This window comes from Solanum stenotomum, chromosome 10 (genome assembly GCF_019186545.1).
Source record: "Solanum stenotomum isolate F172 chromosome 10, ASM1918654v1, whole genome shotgun sequence".
In the NCBI taxonomy this organism is placed as follows: domain Eukaryota; kingdom Viridiplantae; phylum Streptophyta; class Magnoliopsida; order Solanales; family Solanaceae; genus Solanum; species Solanum stenotomum.
The window spans coordinates 41,700,111-41,718,617 of NC_064291.1; the positions used below are offsets into that span (position 1 = coordinate 41,700,111).

General features: G+C 31.0%; 2 protein-coding genes across 2 annotated transcripts; one reads left to right on the forward strand and one right to left on the reverse strand.

Annotated features, from left to right (window-relative positions):
• Nucleotides 1-7,060: 7,060 nt before the first annotated feature.
• LOC125841733 (probable WRKY transcription factor 40) lies at nucleotides 7,061-9,148 on the forward strand. Its single transcript, XM_049520909.1, has 4 exons — nucleotides 7,061-7,205; nucleotides 7,432-7,731; nucleotides 7,992-8,108; nucleotides 8,845-9,148. The coding sequence occupies exons 1-4, from the start codon at nucleotides 7,125-7,127 to the stop codon at nucleotides 9,130-9,132; spliced, it is 786 nt and encodes a 261-aa protein (XP_049376866.1). The 5' UTR covers nucleotides 7,061-7,124; the 3' UTR covers nucleotides 9,133-9,148.
• Nucleotides 9,149-13,304: 4,156 nt separating this feature from the next.
• Nucleotides 13,305-14,999, reverse strand: LOC125841727 (vegetative cell wall protein gp1-like). The gene has a single exon (XM_049520901.1). It carries the CDS (start codon nucleotides 14,901-14,903, stop codon nucleotides 13,620-13,622), a length of 1,284 nt encoding a protein of 427 aa, XP_049376858.1. The 5' UTR covers nucleotides 14,904-14,999; the 3' UTR covers nucleotides 13,305-13,619.
• Between the last annotated feature and the right edge of the window lie 3,508 nt (nucleotides 15,000-18,507).

An 18,507-nucleotide genomic window follows, 5' to 3' on the forward strand; every position in this document is an offset into this window, starting at 1 on the left:
AGTAATGTAATAACTAATCCATATATATATATATATATATATATATGATAAAATAACTTATTTCGAAATAATTTATCTCAAAGATAATTTTTTTCCGACCAAACAACATTATCTAGTCAGAAAAGAGGACTATGAGTTGGAAAATTGAAGAGAAAAAAAAGAGATGAGCTCAAGGGTACGTAGATGATGAGGTTATAAATATCACGTCATCCCTTTTATGTCACTTGTGGTTTAGAGAAAATCACCTACTATGACTTTGTCTTCTTTGAAAATTCTTAACTAATCAAGATCCACGATACATTATTTCAACAAATTTAACCAGGAAAATTCATAAAGACTTCAATCAGTCTTGTTATTCTATATCATCATAATTTTCTTTTTTCCGACTCGCTTTATCTTGTTTCGTATAATTTATTCTTTTTATCAATTCATATTTGCACATACCTCTATATAAGGAAAAAATTGGACCGCTTTTTTGACATTTCTAAATTTAAACAACTCCTGAATTGTATTTTTACATGTGTGCATTTTAACTAGTAGTATTATCAATTTATGTAATATATTCTTCATTTTAATTATCTTTATAAGAATGGTATTTTATGTTATAGATGATTGAATTTTAATTTTAATTTTTAATGAGATGATTTATAAAAATATATGTAATTACATTAAATTCTTTCAAACATAAAATTTTAATTTTTTTTTTTGAATTTGTTACACCACAAACTTGGATGGGGGGAGTAATAATTATTTGTGGGGTGGACCATGTTACATTAATCTTGCTCTAATTATCTAAAACTAAGTTTACATATGTAAAGTATCTTAGATATATCCCAGTAACTAATTAAAGATTAAAAGCTTATTGGTGATATGAATATAAATAATACGATACTTTGAATCCCTGGAAATAATAGCTATAGAGGGTTAATTCCCCGTTTAGTTTAAATCTACGGTGAAAGGATAATAATATGGAAATAAAATTTAGGATTTGCTTTATTTCATATTTAATTTGAGGTAACTACTAATCTCGAGATTATTTAATCTCATTATTTTTGTAGTAAAATGATAGAATTACTATCTGATATAGTAAAAAAGAATAAAATAATTTCATAGACTATCCAATCCTAAAATATTTTGGCCTATTTCATATAGAAATAGAAAAAGGAATGAAAATGCCCTCTCAAATCCTTTTAATACGTTGGAGGATATTTTTATAAAGGCAAAATTCATAAACGTGTCATTTAACTTTACCTAATTGTTTCACATTTATGTCCTCCAATTTTGGGTTACACAAATACACACTTAAATATGTATTGAGTGTATTAAGTTGAGCAAATAAACACACATGTCCGACGTGGTATCCTACATGCCAATTTGTGTCCTCTTACGTGTATTATGTCATATAAGACTCATATGTCTACTTGTTCAATTTTATACAAGTTTAAGTGTCTGTTTCTACATATCCAAAGTTGAAGGGCATAAATATGAAATGAGGTCAAGTTAAATGACATATTATGTCTTTTAAAAACAAACAACTTATTTCTAAAAAAACTGTAATGCATCTTACTTTTAAATTTTAATATAACAAACCAAACAGTCAATAAAAAATAATATCAGGATAACTAATATCACCATAACTTCACTATTAGAAAATATGAAATTGACAACACAAATTTGTAACAAAACAACAAAAATCTTATGCTCATTTCATTTAGTTACAAATTATCAATAAATTTCATATTTAATTAATTTTCTTAACTTCAAACCAAATGACCCCATATTGGTTGTACTTTTCCCTTTTACTAATACACGAGTAAAGACTTTGGGGATTATATTAATGTTTAGGTCATCTAATGACGCAAGAAATGAGGACGTCAGCAGTGTCTACTGTCACAATTTACGTTAAAGACGATGGACACTAGAACTTGTTTTTGGCATTAATCAAACCATGGCTGACTAACAATTTGACTTGTGTTCCCACGAACTTCACATCTTTTACCAACTTTTTTCTCTCTTTCATATAGTAATCGATACTTGTTTCGATCTAACACTATAATAAAAATAGTTTTTAACGATAATATATATATAAATTATAACAAAAAGTGTTATATCTTTTGCTGATATTAGTTAATTGTTATTTGGCCCAATATTATTATAAGCCAATGTTTTCAAAAACGTTTTTGGGGCGAGTCTTGGGGTGGGGCGTATCAAAAATGCTCCGGGGCGTAAATTAAAGACGTAGATCCATAAGACGTATGTTCTAAAATTTGAAGCGTAAGCCTCGAGCATAAAAACGTAAGTGCCGAGCGTAAAAAGCGTAGGCTCGGGCGGTTTTAATTATATTTTTCACTTTTTTTTTCTTTAAATCATCTTTTTTATTATTGGTGTAATGATATTTCTCAAATAGTAATTATAATACTTTTTTTCTTCATTATTGATTATTAATACTTATCTCAAATAAATATAATTTCTATGGGACTTATGCCCTGTGTCTTGAGGCTTACGCCTCACCCCGTACAAAGAGTGTTAATTACCACTAAAAGTACATATTTAACAATAACTAAACTATTGTCATTAATTAATTACTGGCTACAGATCATTGTTGGTGTACTGTGTAATTTATATGACTATGTTTAGAATATTAACATTTAACATTATTAATTGTAGTTATGACTTGTAAATTTTTTATTTTTAAGAAATAGGCTAAAACTCCACTTAGAAAAAATATTTTCCTAAGCATAATGAAATTATAGCTTCTTTTTTTTTTTTTACAAATTTTGCCCAAAATAAATATATTGTTGGAACAGAGAGTCCTTATGTTTGACTAATATATAAATAAAAATTATATAATTGAAACTTCATTATTTTGCTAAACATTTTCATTTCACTAAAATTAACAGAGCCCTTCATAACGATTGAAACATATAGTTATTGCAACTAAACAAGAAGTGAAAATGTACACAATAGCAACTCCATTGTTTTGCGTAAATATATTTTTATATGACTAAATTTAAAAAATTTTAAATTGAAATAAATAGTCATTGCATATAAAAAAATACAAAGTTAGTACTTTATTATTTTAAATTAATTAATTTTATTTGGCTAAAACGATGGAGTTACAGTCGAGGCTTTTTAATTAGTTGGCTTGAAAAATAAAAATACACAATTAAATCAAATAGTTGGGAGCTTATTTTTCTATTTTATTCATCCCCACATGTCTAAAAGAGATCGTGTCTACATTTTCTTTGCCACATCAACATTTAGAGGGTTCTTTCCCTAGTTTACCTAAATGGAGTAAATAATACAATTGCAATTAGTTGAACTTGTACCTGTTGACCCCCTAAAAGGATAGTTATATTTATACGTGAGGTTTAAGGAAACGTGAATTAAATCGATCGAGATGATGAAAAATATGAGCAAAGAAAATTATAAATACAAAATAAGCTATGATTAAATGACTGAATTTAATAAGATCAAGCAATTGTAGCTTGATTAGGCTAGATTTTAGAGATATCTTTACCCTGAAATAACTCGGTGAACTCCCAATATTGATAAATATTTCTAGAAAGAAATTCAAGCATTCGGTAATAAAATTTGATGATCTACAGAATACAATTTATTATTGTTATTGTCGTTGAATTTTTTTTTATAATTACTAAAATGGTATATATGTCATGGAGCATCTCATATAAGTATTATTTTAACTAATAAATGAATATTATGAGTCTATCTATTTTTTTATTTTTAGAGTGCAAAACAACTGAAGTGTGGTTGGCACCCCAGCACCATATGTGTCACGATCCAGACCGTCGTGATTGGCACCCATACTAATCCTTCGGTGAGAGAACCATTACTACAACCCAGACTAAACAACTTAACAAAAAACTATGTATTTAAAGATACGGAAGTAGGTTTAGAGGACAATAAAAATGGAGTCCCCATAAACTCCAAGGGTTCAACTAATCAACGAAACATAACCATGCGGAAATTCAACCCCTAGAACCTGAAAGTCAATGTACCAAAACTCTACTAACGACAAGTCTAAGAATAAGGGGTACAATCTTGAAACTAAACAACTATTAAAATAATGTCTAAGTCCGAAAAGAGTGAACTAAACAAAGTACGAAGGATCCATGGTAGCCTGAAAGAACTGGCTCACCCTTGAATCCGGTCTCGATCAATGATCTCTTAAATGAGGTCTGTCAGTAACCACCTGAAGAAGGCTTGTACTCAACAAAAAAAGAGCAAGTGCAGTATCAGTACACAACCACAGTGTACTGGTATGATCACGCGGCTATCCCAATAAGTGAAACACATGCAAGTAACCACAACATTATAAAACAGGCATATACCGAACATATACAATATTAGTCATCTTTTCAGGATCAATGTAGCATTCCACGTTCTCAATAATACACATTGGTTATCATTTTAGAGCAACATACAGTCTTCCAATAACATTATTAGATATGAACGTAATCATCACAAGTAGATACACAACACAAATCAATGGTCATCTCACGAAACCCAATTATATGGTCCTCTCATGGAACCCATACCCAAATTGTTAGTGTACCGGTACGTAGTACCCGATCCCAGTTGGTGTGTCGGATGTGACACCCGTTTCAATGTTTATGCCGGTACGTGGAAACCGATCCCACTTAGCATGTCGGAACGTAGCACCCAATCCATTCAACAAGCCACAATCACAATCACAAGTACATTCTCATAATCATACAATCAAGTCATGATTCATGGCATTCAATTATTCAATTATCCTCATTCATGATTAGTGTGATCAATAATGCAACATTCACATGCATACATGCATTATAATGAAACAAGTACAAACATATATCACACAACATGAAATCACAACCATCACCTACCTCGAACAAAACTTGAATCCCCTAAGAAACTTGATTCTTTCCTTTCCAGATTCTTTCCGCTTGTTCTTGGTCTACAAACAATCATAATAATGCGATGATCAATAAACAACACCTAATTACCCAGATTATAAACAATAATATCAATCCTAGGTCAAACCCTTAATCCCCATACCCAGATTATGATTTTTTGCACCATAATTTCCAGATCAAAACCCTCCCCTATCGATAATTACACACTATTTACATTCTACGGATCGAAAAAAGGATTCGGAGAGTCAAAACCTTACCTTTAGCCTTAAAAATGGTGAAAAACGGTCAAGAACTTGCCTGGGATCGTTCCTTAGCTCTCAAAGTCGAAAAGTGCAGAATAAAACGTTTTTGAGGTTTATTTTCGACTTAAATCGCGACTGTCCCGCCACAACGGACCTCATCCCGCTACAACGGCCCCGCCCAGGCAGAAATAATCCCGCCACAACGGCTTGCACAGAACCAGTGAACAATTTTAAAAATTCCAAACCCCCATTTCACAACACATCTTCAACCCATGACACTCAGAAACTACCCGTTCACGCTATGATCAGTTTCGGGAGTTCTACTCGCCCGAATTCAATTCCGTAAAGTCGTACGAGTTTCTTAACGTCTTAGTTATCTACTCATGTGATCAAAACCATAATTAGATCTCTCATTTGTTACCAGATTTTCCTAGACTCACATGACTCTGAATTCATCCAAATCTGGACTAGGCTAGGAAATCCCAAGTTACTATCAAAAAGTTTTCCGGCCCAAATTTTTTCCCCATTGGCTTTTCCATAACGACGGAATCAAGTCCTTACAACATGCCTTTTATAAAAGGCAAAGGGGCAAAAATGATCATAAATATTGTGAAATTGTACTATAATTTTGTCAACCGTTGATAATTGGATTGCCATTGTCATCATCATTAATCATTATCAAAGCAACTTAAATATACCATTATTTTCCAAAAAGCAAACTAACCATTTAAAAAAATAAAAAAAATTAGAAAATTATTTCGAATAATTTTAAAAACGCCAACTTATTCAAACCACGATCGTGACACTATAGTGGTTGTATGTCATATCTATGTAGAAAGAAAAAAAAAGAGCTGTTGATGTTGATTATTCAAAAGGATTTTAAAAAAATAATAATATTTGAGCTAAATATGTTAGCGTATAAGCATTGAATATTCTTCATTCCAAACGAAATAAATGCACTAGCAAGATAGACTAGTTTTAGAAAATTCCAAGAAAGTTTATACATATAAAAGTTTACTTAAAAAACCTGAGTGGGCTCTTTCAAACTCAGGATTTCTGGTTATGAAATATTTTAAGTCCATTCCCACACAAAGCTATGTTAATAATCATTTGTACAAAGAGCTGGAGGAAGGTGGTTGTCAGTGTGGAAGGAAACAACGACAATCCCCAAGGTCTAGTAAACTAAGGTGGTAGTGCAGACAAGATTAATTCACTCTGAGATTGGTAGTCCCGTCTGCTCTGACGTCGGAATAATCATTTTATTAAGAAAATCATTTTTTTATTTAAAAATAATTTATTTTAAAAAATAATTTAATCAACCAATCATGAAAAGTAAGATTTTTCTCTTGTACTGAACACACCGCTAATGTTTGATATTTTGTGCCAAAAGATTGACAAGCTCGATTCTTTTGGACTCAAGTGATAAAGCTAATGAAATGAATAACTCGATAACATAGCGTATAAAGTTGAAAAATAGTCCTTAACTTAATTTTGATTAAAATAATAATTAATCTTGGAATTTTTCAAACTACTAAAAGCAAAGAATCTTTCTTGTCTAAGAAAATTCACACAACAATACTGAGAATTTGTTTGGATGAAAAGAATTTTTTTTAAAAGAAAAACCATATAATTTGGGAGTAGTATTAAAGCAATTAAATTGAAAATTGACCAAGACTTGAATATATAGACATTCTTTAAAGTACTATTCAATTTCATTAGTCTTTCTATATGTCCACTCTTGTAGTGAAAGTCTTTGAATAACCAATTAGGCAATTACCAATAATATATACTTTTATGTACCCTCAATTTCCTCCCACTTTCTCTTCCACAAAAAAACCAAAAATCAATTTAACTACTTCCACTTTTTTTCCTTTATAAATAATCCATTTTCCCATTTCTTCTCTTCATTCTATTCAACAAAAAAACAATTCAATCAATAAGGACAATTTTTCTTATAGATTCAATGGATACAAGTTTGGGAGACAATAGTTTTTCTATTGACCTTAACACAAACCTCTCTTTGCACAACACCAATACAAGTCCGGTAGGTAGATTTAAATATATTTTAATTTTTCATAATAATAAAATATTTTAAATTTTTCATAGTATGTTATTATTATCACTTTGTATTATTATTTTCGTTGTTATTTTTCTTATTGTTATTATTACCTGCTATAACAATATAAAAATTCTTTACATCGATTTTAGATAACTTACTTGTTAATTTCTTTATGGATATTTATTGAACTAGTAATTTGATTTTTATGCAGCGTGAGACGTTGGATGAAGAATTGATTAGGATGAGAGAGGAGAACAAGAAGTTAGTAACAATGCTCACAAATTTGTGTGAGAACTACAATTCCTTGCAAACTCACCTAATTGAGTTGCTGCAAAAATACTCTACTCATAATGAAGAGGACAATTCCAATTTATTATTAACAAGGAAAAGAAAAGCTGAAGAAGAGTGTTGTGTGAATAATTTTGAAGAAGCATCACCAAAGAGGCCAAGAGAAATCACAACCAATGTTTCAACTGTTTGTGTCAAAACTAATCGATCCGATCAAACCTCAGTAAGTTCAAAATATTTCTCAATTTTGAAACGTACAGTCAAATACCCTCTCTATAACAATAAAAATAATTCAATCAAACAATATTGTTATAAAGATGTTTCATTGTATTTTCAAAACATACGAAAGGTATATATTGGCTTAAAAAGAAACGGTCCCAAAAGTTATGGGACGTGTTAAAATAAAAGTGTATCACATAAAGAGACGGTATATATATAACTCTGCTAATAACTTCTTCTTTTTTGGGTGCGGTTAATTTACAGGTGGTGAAGGATGGATATAACTGGAGAAAATATGGTCAAAAAGTTACAAGAGATAACCCTTATCCTAGAGCATATTATAAGTGTTCATTTGCACCAACATGCCCAGTCAAGAAGAAGGTTAGTTCATGCAATCAAACCTTAATGATGATGGATTAAAAATAAGTATTTTAGAAGTACTTGAAGTTACGTTTGGACATAAATTTTATTTGAAAATAATTAAAGATTTAATTTTAGGAGGGAAAAGAATTATTATCGTATAAGTTTGTCAAGTATGGTCAAATGATCACACGCACTTAGTTACTGAGGTTTGAATATTGGAGGGAAGTAATTCCAACACGTTTCTTCACATGCGACCAAACCTTTATAAGTTTAATCTCAATTAAAGTGTAAAAATTTCAACACGTCTTTTCACATGTGATTAATTAACCTCAGTAAGTTCAATATCAATCAAAGTGTGTAATAATTTCAACATGTCTCTTCATATGCGATTAAACCTCAGTAAATTTAATCTCAATCAAATTGTATAATAATTCTAACACGTCTATTCACATGTGATCTAACCTCAGTAAGTTCAATCTCAACCAGCGTGTATAATAATTTCAATATGCCTTTTCACATGCAATCTAATTCTTTTTCATAGTCCAAATGTGTAGGATATTATTTTTTTATAACAATTACAAATGAGACTTGAATTCAAGATCTTTGTCTACTTTGATATCACAGTGAAATTTAAGACCACCACAACTAAATATTTATATTGTTAAAGAGAAAATTAGATTTTCACATTCATATTGGATAGAAGATCGTTGATCTCCTTATATGATCCTGAACAATTCTCGACTTTTATATATAGGTACAAAGAAGCATTGAAGATCCATCAATTTTAGTAGCTGTATATGAAGGGGAGCACAACCATCCTCATCCATCCCAAACTGAAATAACAATACCATTAGTCAACCAAGATGTTACAACAGATCCAACATTTTCTAACAAATTCATGGAAGATATTGACACAAATTCATTACAACAACATTTAGTTCAACAAATGGCTTCTTCCTTAACCAGCAGCCCTACTTTCACAGCTGCAGTTGCTGCAGCCATCTCTGGAAAAATTTTCGAATATGATTTGCCTTTCAAATAAAGAAAAATTACAGTTACTCAAATGGTTTCTCTTTCTTTATTGAGATCAAAATGAGCTTGTTTGGATATGCGATTTCATCTCATAATTTCAAATCAATGTTTGGACATTCGATTTCATCTCGTGATTTCAAATCATGCGATTAAATCTCAAATTCTCCAAAATTTGGAAATTTCATATCATGATTTCACATTTTTTCAAATGCAAAAATTATATAATTTTTTTGTGAGAATATCAAAGGAATGATGAAATATTTATGGAATATTCATATGATGATATATTTACTAATGATATTGAACAACAAACAACTCAAAGTGAAGAGTAAGACACTACCACTCATGTTCAATTTTACCCTTTCACCAAGATAAAATTCGACCATTAAATATTGTATTTTTTTAGAATAGTTTTGTGATAGTGTATTATACTTTTCTTATGAACTTTTGCTTATTTGGTAAGATTAGAATAGCTATGTGATAGTGTCTTACACTTTTGTTATGAACTTTTGCTTATTTGGTAAGATTGTATAAATAATTGAGACAACTTTGGCAGTTTTCACAATTTATGAGCAAATAATACAACTTAGAATTTTAGCACGTCCAAATAAAACTTCAATTTTATTACATATGATTTTATATCATGATTTGACTCACATGGCCAAAAAAAAAAGATATTTATAAACTAAAACAAATCATCGATATATATGTTGTTATAGATTATTTCAATAAAAATAAAATTAAAAATTTAAAAAGATATTTTTCTTTCTTGAACTAACTAAAAAAGAAAACATTATCAAACTAAATTGAGATTGAGAGAGTATTAAATATTTAAAGTAGCATTCCTTTTTAAAACATACTAAACAGTAGAATAAAACAAAAAAAAATTAACAAGAAAATATACGTTAGATTGATAGATGAAAACATGCACAAATATAAAGGTTTTCCGGACTGGACCATGTCAAGTTGCCATACTTAAATGAGATTTTTTGATCAAAATAAGCTATTATAAAAATCAATTTATCAAAATAATACGTTTTTTTAAAATTTTACAAAACTAGTATAAACGTAGTTCATCACAGTAATGTTTTAGGTTATATTTTATTTAAAAAATTGAATAACAAAAAGACAAAAATCTGACAGAGTAAACAAACATAAAACGTTATTGTCAGGTAACGTTTTATAATTCGTTACTCTAAAGCACGTTTTACATCTAAAACGTGACTCACAGTAACGTTTCTCAATGGTGAAAATTGAAATCCAATCTTGTACATCTCTCATTCATTATTCAAATTTCCACTATTAAAATGGATAGATATATTTTGTACATACCTTCATTTGAAATATATATGATTTTCTCTTTTCTTTCTTTTTTCATATAGACAATACTTTTTTTAAACAAAAGGAAAAAAAAAGTGAGGATGACTTTACACAAATTGGATCTTGTCTTGTATCATTTCAATATCAAAATTTGTAAATAAATCATATGAGAGATCTTCTTAATTCAAGCCTAAGTTAGCATCCCTTCCAAATATTAGACCAATCGGTTTCTTATCATTATTAAATATTAGACTATCAATAAAGAAGTTATTGAATTAAAATTGATGTAATAAGTAAGCAAACCAACTATTAAAAAAAACATAATTGCTACATCATAATAGAAGAGACAAAGGAATTAATTGATATTGTAGTAAAGCCTCCAAAGCCTCCTCACAACTTATTTTCCTTGCAAAAGTATTATCTATGTATGAAAAGAAAAGAAAAGAAAAGAGAAGAAAAGAGAAATTTATATATGTGAATATATATGTGTAAAAAAAAAATAATAAAAAAAAAAATAAAAAATAAAAAAAATAAAATATATATATATATATATATATATATATATATTCATTTTAATAGTGAAAAGTTTAATAAAGTTGAATGAGGCATGTACAAGATTGTTTTTTTAATTTTCAGTCATTCCATAAAAACGTTAATGTGAGTCACGTTTTAGCTGTAAAACGTGTCTCAGAGTAACAAATTATAAAACGTTACTGACAATAACGTTTTAAGTATGTTTACTCTGTCAATTTTTGTCTTTTTGTTATTCAATTTTTTTGAATAAAATATAACCTAAAACGTTACTGTAAACTACGTTTATACTAGTTTTGTAAAATTTTTAAAAAATGTATTATTTTAGTAAATTGATTTTTATAATAGCTTATTTTGGTAAAAAATTCCTTAAATGAGGGGGAAAAAGTCTGAAACATATGAACTTTGACTAAAATTATAGTACCAATCCCAATTTTTGGACATGACTTATGACACCCCTACATTATTTAATAGTGTATTTTAAAGATATATAAGTGTTCAGCTGAACAAATTACTATTTATAATGATGCAATATTTATGATGTCCACATAAACACCAATATATTTTTAAAATACACTATTAAATAGTGCATGGGGTAATAGGTCCGTCATAAAGTTTGGAATTGTTACAACAATTTCAATAAAAATTCAAATATATTTCGAACCCTTTTCCCAGTATAAATGTAGAATGGTATAATCCAAATCAAGATAGTGTCCAGAGTCTTCTGTCTTGTATAAATTTTGTATTATAGTAGTATATTATTTTGGACTTTCACTCATATAATTAATCTCCTGAATTTTAGCAATTTTAATTTGTTAAGTTTCGAATTTTTTGACACAATTATGGAATTTCGTTTGTAGCGGTTTGAACTCTAGAAAGATTGTATTTGTAAGCTTCTATTTATTTTTTAACTACTTTAATTTACATAACGTTATCCATATTCCAATTAACATCTCTAAGAAAAAAGGCTACCTAGTGTAATGATAATGTCATTTAGGAGTTTGAATTAAAGACTATTTGTACATATTTATTGATTATTAGGAAGTAATTTTTAAAAGTTGTATAATTATTTTCAAATTAGGAGTCCTTAACAATGATAATTTTGGAGTCTTATTCTCCAAGATATGTATATATTGATGTATACAAAAAAAAAAAATAGACCAAGTACTTTTTTATAGGTGAAGCCAATAGCTCTTTCATGATACCAAGCTTATTTATAGTCTCGTCTTCTCCAAACCTTGCACAACATTTACTCATGAAACTCACATCCTCAAAAGATTTTACGGTGAAAAACACAATTTATGTGGCTTGAATCATTATAATTTTTGTTCTTCAGATACTCTTAAGTAACAAAAAATGTATGTAAATACTTTTTAAAAAATAACAATATTTACAAGACATAAGTTTATATTTTTTTTCATTAATACAATACTAATTATGTTTTATACTTCATAACAAGTTCTATTGCTTAATTTCTACAGAAAATATGCTGCTAGAGGAATATATTTAGTTCAGAACCCACAAAATATGCCTTACAAGTTATGCTGATTGATACATGAGTTCAGTTTCAGAACTTACAAAGTTATGTCTTTAACTTATTTCTATAAAACTTATACAAAATTTCTCTAAACTTATACGTTACAAAATTTTAAGTTATAGATGAGAATGTTTTGAGTCGCAAATTAGTTTGGTCAAGACGACCAAAATGTGTGTACTTGGGCCGGTAAGAACAACTCAAAATTTAACCAAAACACACTATTAGGCCCATTCTTGATTCTTTAGCCCTTTCTTCATAGCAGCCCAAGCCCCAAATCAATCAGCCAAATAGGCCCAAAATCAATTGCCGGCCGGCGGCCAGTCACCGTTTCCTCCACTTTTTGCAGAGGTAATAATTGGAGTCTTCTTTTTATATCATATTTGTAATCGTACGTGAACGTTTGTCCATAACTATGTAATTGATGATCTTCATGCTTAGTTGTATATAGTTTTTCTAATGTTTAACTATGTGATTGTGCATACTTTCAGTTTTAGTAATGATCTTAACTATTTAGTTTAATGACATACTTTCAGCTGTATTAGGCAAATGAGATTTGAACCTTAAATGTCAAGGTTTTAGTGATTGTTAGGCTAATGTGATCAACTAGGTAATATTCGAGAGGGTGTTGTAGTGAAAAAACATTTTATTATTCTGGCCATGTCAAATGGTCCCAAAACAGCTGCTTTTGATAGAAGCAATTCTGTTTCAGTGAACCAAATACGATTGGAATAATATGTTAGAGCATAATAGGCATCTGAACATAAAAAAACTGCAGTTCTGATGGCAACTATACTAAAACCAAACTCAGACATGGTATTCAATATTTTACAAAATACATTTGATAAGACAATTACGAATTCTGTATTAGACTTACAAATTATATAGAATAAAAGATGCTCAATACAATAAGAAAGCTTTATTGTGGTAACATTGTGCATAGAATCTCTCTGTCCTACCAAAGGATGGTCCTTGTGCATGAGAAGTGGATTGCAGCCATGCATGAAGAATCAGAATCCATGTCCTTTTCGACGTACCACTCAATTTATTCTCTCAAATATTAAAAGAAACAAAGGACCCTCCATGAAAAAAAGATGATGATGATGATGATTTTAGCTCTTTTGGCTGCCCTTGATGTGGAGGCCATTACTACCATTTGTCTTTCTTGAAAAAACAAGGTGGACACCAGGGTCATGGTGAGTGCAAGAAGCATTGTGGAGAATGGAGTTGTTGATACCTTGGACGTTGCTGTTCATGAATGCAGTCATAGGAAGGGACTTATTTTGCATTTTATCTCCCTTCCTTCCACTTTCATTCCCTGATTTCTCTCCATCATCCTCACTACTCCAAGACTTTGGGCTTCCTTTCTTTTGAAGGCTCTGAGGGCTGTATGTCTTCCTTGAAGGGCTTAACTCCATTATGGCTCCCTTGTTGTCACCAGCTAGTGTTAGAACACTCGTTCCAAAGTCATCTGCAGCATCCGAATTAGACACCTTCTTCTTCTGAACCCCTTTATCTTTTTTAACTGTTTCTTGTTTCCAACTTTCCACTGTGTTTCCATTTCTAGCAGTCTGCAGGACATGATGACCATTAGCGTTAGCCCTCATGGTTTCATGGACCACAACAGATTTCTGATCAACATGTGAAGGAATCTTGGACTCAAGCTCAAGTTGAGATGGGGGAAGCTTTAGTGGGGATGGAGGGTGAGAAACTGCAGGCTTAGTTTGAGGAGAGTAAGTCTGGGATTTCACTAAATTAGGCTGGAAGACATTCTGAGATGGTGGGGGGGCTTTTGATGGTGATGATTGATTGATGAGAGTTTGGATAGAATCTGGCAATTTTGTTTTTGGAGATGGCGGAAATGAAGAATACGGAGTTCTAGTTGGAGCGTTCTCTGTTGTTACATTAGAAGCTAATGGCTTGAATGGGGATTGTGGCACTGACGTGGTGGCTCTAATGACGGGAGAGGTTCTAATGACAGGAGATTTAGGGACCTCAGTGGCAGCACGTTGTGGTTGTGCTGCCACTGGAGAACGTGGTGAAGGAGCCTTTGGTGGCGAAACAACAGATTGAGGAGGAGCAACAGGTGATCTTGGCGGTGAAGTTGCCACAGGTTGACGCCTCCGTGGTGAAATGGGGCTACCTGGGACTGACACTTGTGGTTGCGGTGGTGCAGTGACTACTGCAACGGGAGGAGCAGTAGGTACTGGAGGTTGAGGGGGCTGAGGAGCAGTAACTGCTGGTGAGGCAGGCCTAAATGGGGTGGTAGGTCGAAACATCGGTTGTGGGGATGGTGCTGGTGGAGCAGAAGCTGGAGGAGGTTGTGCAGGTTGTGCAGCCGGACGGACCATGGAAGCAAAACGGAACAATGGACGAGGTGGTTGTTGGCTAGCCATTGATAGATAGTATATTAAAAATCTTGAAATATAATTATTTTATTACTACTTGTGAAAAACTAAAAAACACCCAAATTGTTCCACAATGAAATAACTCAAAGATGTTACTCTTATTTATAGTCCAAGAAAAGTGTAAGTCTTCAAATAGACATTAAATAACGGGTAACGCATGAAAGAAGATGAAAGGGAAAGAAAGGCATCAGATTCACAACAGACATAAATTTTCATTTCACAAAAGTAATAAGCAAGCATCAGATGCAAAACATCACCAAGCAATTCTCATATAGAAACAAAAAAAAGGAGATTTCATTGGCATAATAGCAAATTAGCAAGGGGACCACCTTATAGTAAAAGTGAAATATGAGTGAAATTCACTGCATTTCAACTCCTATCTTCCGTCAATTTGTTAGTGTGTTTAGAACTGTTTTCCAATAATAAAAGCCAATCTCGTACATCGATTGGCATCTATGCCCTCCAAATACAAATTAAAGGCGATAATCGCAACAACTACTATCGTTAAAAAACCAAAAATGATCACAACCATGAGTTATGGTCGTACAGTTGCAATTCTGGGAATAGTTTGAGGGGTACATGAATATTTTAAAGCACATAAACAGATCTTTCAACTTATTCTCTGTTTGAAAAAAGCCAATACTTATTGGTATACGTTATTTTAAAAAGTGCTATTTGTGATTCGTTCCATTCATTACCATTCATATATAGAGGAAATGATTTTAATTAATGTATTAGTATAATACTCATTGTTTCATTTTATATATAGCGGAGTTAGACTTGATACAAGGTTTAAAAGAGAGAGAAAAAACTATTTAGGCACATAGAGCTTGTGCCCGGACAGAGTCTGATTATTAAGTACAAATCGATCATAGTTCAAGTATTTTTTAATCTATTTCGTGTTCCAATTATTAGAATAAATATATGATGAAGTAGAACCATCTCTATCTCAAGATGGCAGACCCATTCTCTGTAGTATCAATAAGATCAATTATAAAAAGTCACACACTTAAAACAAAGGAATTTCACGATCGAACTAAACCAAAAACAATAGGTGTTAAATATATTATGACATTTTTGTGATCTATACAAACTCAAAAAGAAAAAGAGTGACACATCAAAGTGAAAAAGAGAAAGTGTACACTATAAGATGCTACATAACATGCAAAATAGGAGGTGATCGACATTGCCTGTCTGATATTCACATTTTCCAGGTTTCATATTTATTCCATTTCTTGTTTATAATTACAAAAAAAAAAAAAAAAACTAAAAAAGGCCAAGTATTTCTTATTAGTATCTTCCCCAATGTCCTATTTAAGATTTTTTTTAAAAACACAATCAATACTGAATTTGCGGCTGTTAATCTATGAAGTACTATGTAAGGCAATAAATAAAGAGAATAATAAAAGTTGAGAGTGTAATTGACCAGGACAAGATTCTCTTAATGTTCGAAAAGTGATAATCAAATTGGATGTCATGAATCATTTATAAGTGAGTTGACATCTTTACATTAACTAATGTAATCTGACCAAAAAATAAAATTCCTTTTTATATTTTTTTCATAAACAAATTTTGTCAATTGGTTAGCAATGGATGGTAGTCACTTGTCATAGTTGTTCTTGTTTCAACTTAAGGACACTATTTAAAAAAATCATTATTTTCTTACTAAAATTTTCTGCTGAAAAATATTCCTATTTCCACATGTATTTTGATTGAATCAGTGAGAAAAGTAAAAATAATTGTGATCTTCATAGGAAAAGATTAGGAAGCTCTCTAGTATTTCAGTGAGAATCTATCTCCACCATGCATTTAATGGGTGGAAAAATCATGTTTTTTTCCGGTTGACTCATAGTGGAAAACCTGAATTTTTAACCAAAGTAAGTCATTATTAAAATCAATTCACCAAAATAATACGTTTTTTGAAATTTTATAAAACTAGTATAAACGTAATTCACAGTAACGTTTTAGGTTATATTTTATTCAAAAAAATTCAATAACAAAAAGACAAAAATCTGACAGATTAAACAGGCATAAAACGTTATTGTCAATAACGTTTTATAATTCGTTATTCTGGGGCACGTTTTATAGCTAAAACGTGACTCAGAGTAACGTTTCTCTGGAATGACTGAAAATTGAAATTCAATCTTGTACATGCCTCATTCATTATTCAAATTCCCACTATTAAAATGAATATATATATTTACACATATATTCACTTCACACCCGATGTAATCCCACAAGTGGTGTCTGGGAAGGATAAAGTAAACAAAGACAAGCGTTTGGGGAAAATTCTCCACCTTCTGAAACGTTTTCACTTGATAGAAATTGGTAAAAAAAAACTTTCAATTTAAGTACATACAATCCATTAGAACAACATCATTGCAAGGTTCAACCTCAGAAGGAAGATACCATGCGGAGACCATCGAACGAAGGAAACTGCTAAATTACAGAGTACGAAATGCAAAATAGTAGCTACTACAGATGCTAAAGCGAAACAACTGTAAACGAGACATGGAGATCCAACAACAAATTTCTGATTTGTTCTTAATTAGCCAAAATATATATATTCATTTTAATAGTGGAAATTTGAATAATGAGTGAGGCATATACAAGATTGAATTTCAATTTTCAGCCATTCCAGAGAAACGTTATTGTGCGTCACGTTTTAGCTGTAAAACGTGTTTTTGAGTAACGAATTATAAAATGTTACTGACAATAACGCTTTATATCTGTTTATCCTGTCAGCTTTTTGCCTTTTTGTTATTGAATTTTTTTGAATAAAATATAACCTAAAACGTTACTGAGAACTACGTTTATACTAGTTTTGTAAAATTTCAAAAAAATATACTATTTTGGTGAATTGATTTTAATAATGGCCTACTTTGGTCAGAAGTTCGGAAAACCCCTCTATGTGTAGTTGTGGGGTAGATTAAAAGGGTACATATATCAACAGTCTAGGATTGCTGTAAAGGGCTTTGATTGAAATCCTACAGGAGTATAGGTGGTGATTTTTACATTCTTTTGTGTCGGAATGATTTTCCATGTATAAATCGCTTGCGTACTGTCTAGTTTATTTTACAGTTTCTCAATTGTGAACTAACTACTTTGGAACATAGTTTGTGAAGCTGTTTCATCTTGTTAGTTAATTTCAAGAGCCAATTCACCCCCTTCTTGTGTCTAATTTGGTGTCATTTCAGCGCATTATATTGCGCACCAAATAATATATGTAACTGCGAACCAGGCAACAAAAACAACCACCCCCATATTGCATGCATCTTTAAAACTGGTATCAGTTGCAGAAATGTTGCTTCAAAATTATGCACCTAAGTGTTGTTGCATAATATCCTTTATTCAGCTGAATTTCAAAATGTTTCGAGACACTTGTGTTGATTCTGATCTGGAATTAGTACGTTGGATCACTATGGTAATCAGAGAGATTTGTTCTCAATCTTGGGAAATGCAGCAGCCTTCCTTTGCAATTCAGGGGAACAAAAAGATCGCTCGCTCGAGTGTAGAAATAATTAGTGAGACATGGGAGATTTCCAGGCACCAAATATCTTCAGTTTTCTTATTTGTCCACCTTGGTTCAAAA

Coding starts and splice junctions, on each gene's coding strand:
- LOC125841727 (XM_049520901.1), bottom strand. CDS start 14,903: ATGGCTAGCCAACAACCACCTCGTCCATTGTTCCGTTTTGCTTCCATG.
- LOC125841733 (XM_049520909.1), top strand. CDS start 7,125: ATGGATACAAGTTTGGGAGACAATAGTTTTTCTATTGACCTTAACACA. Junction 7,206..7,431: donor ACAACACCAATACAAGTCCG/GTAGGTAGATTT, acceptor ATTTTTATGCAG/CGTGAGACGTTGGATGAAGA. Junction 7,732..7,991: donor ATCGATCCGATCAAACCTCA/GTAAGTTCAAAA, acceptor GTTAATTTACAG/GTGGTGAAGGATGGATATAA.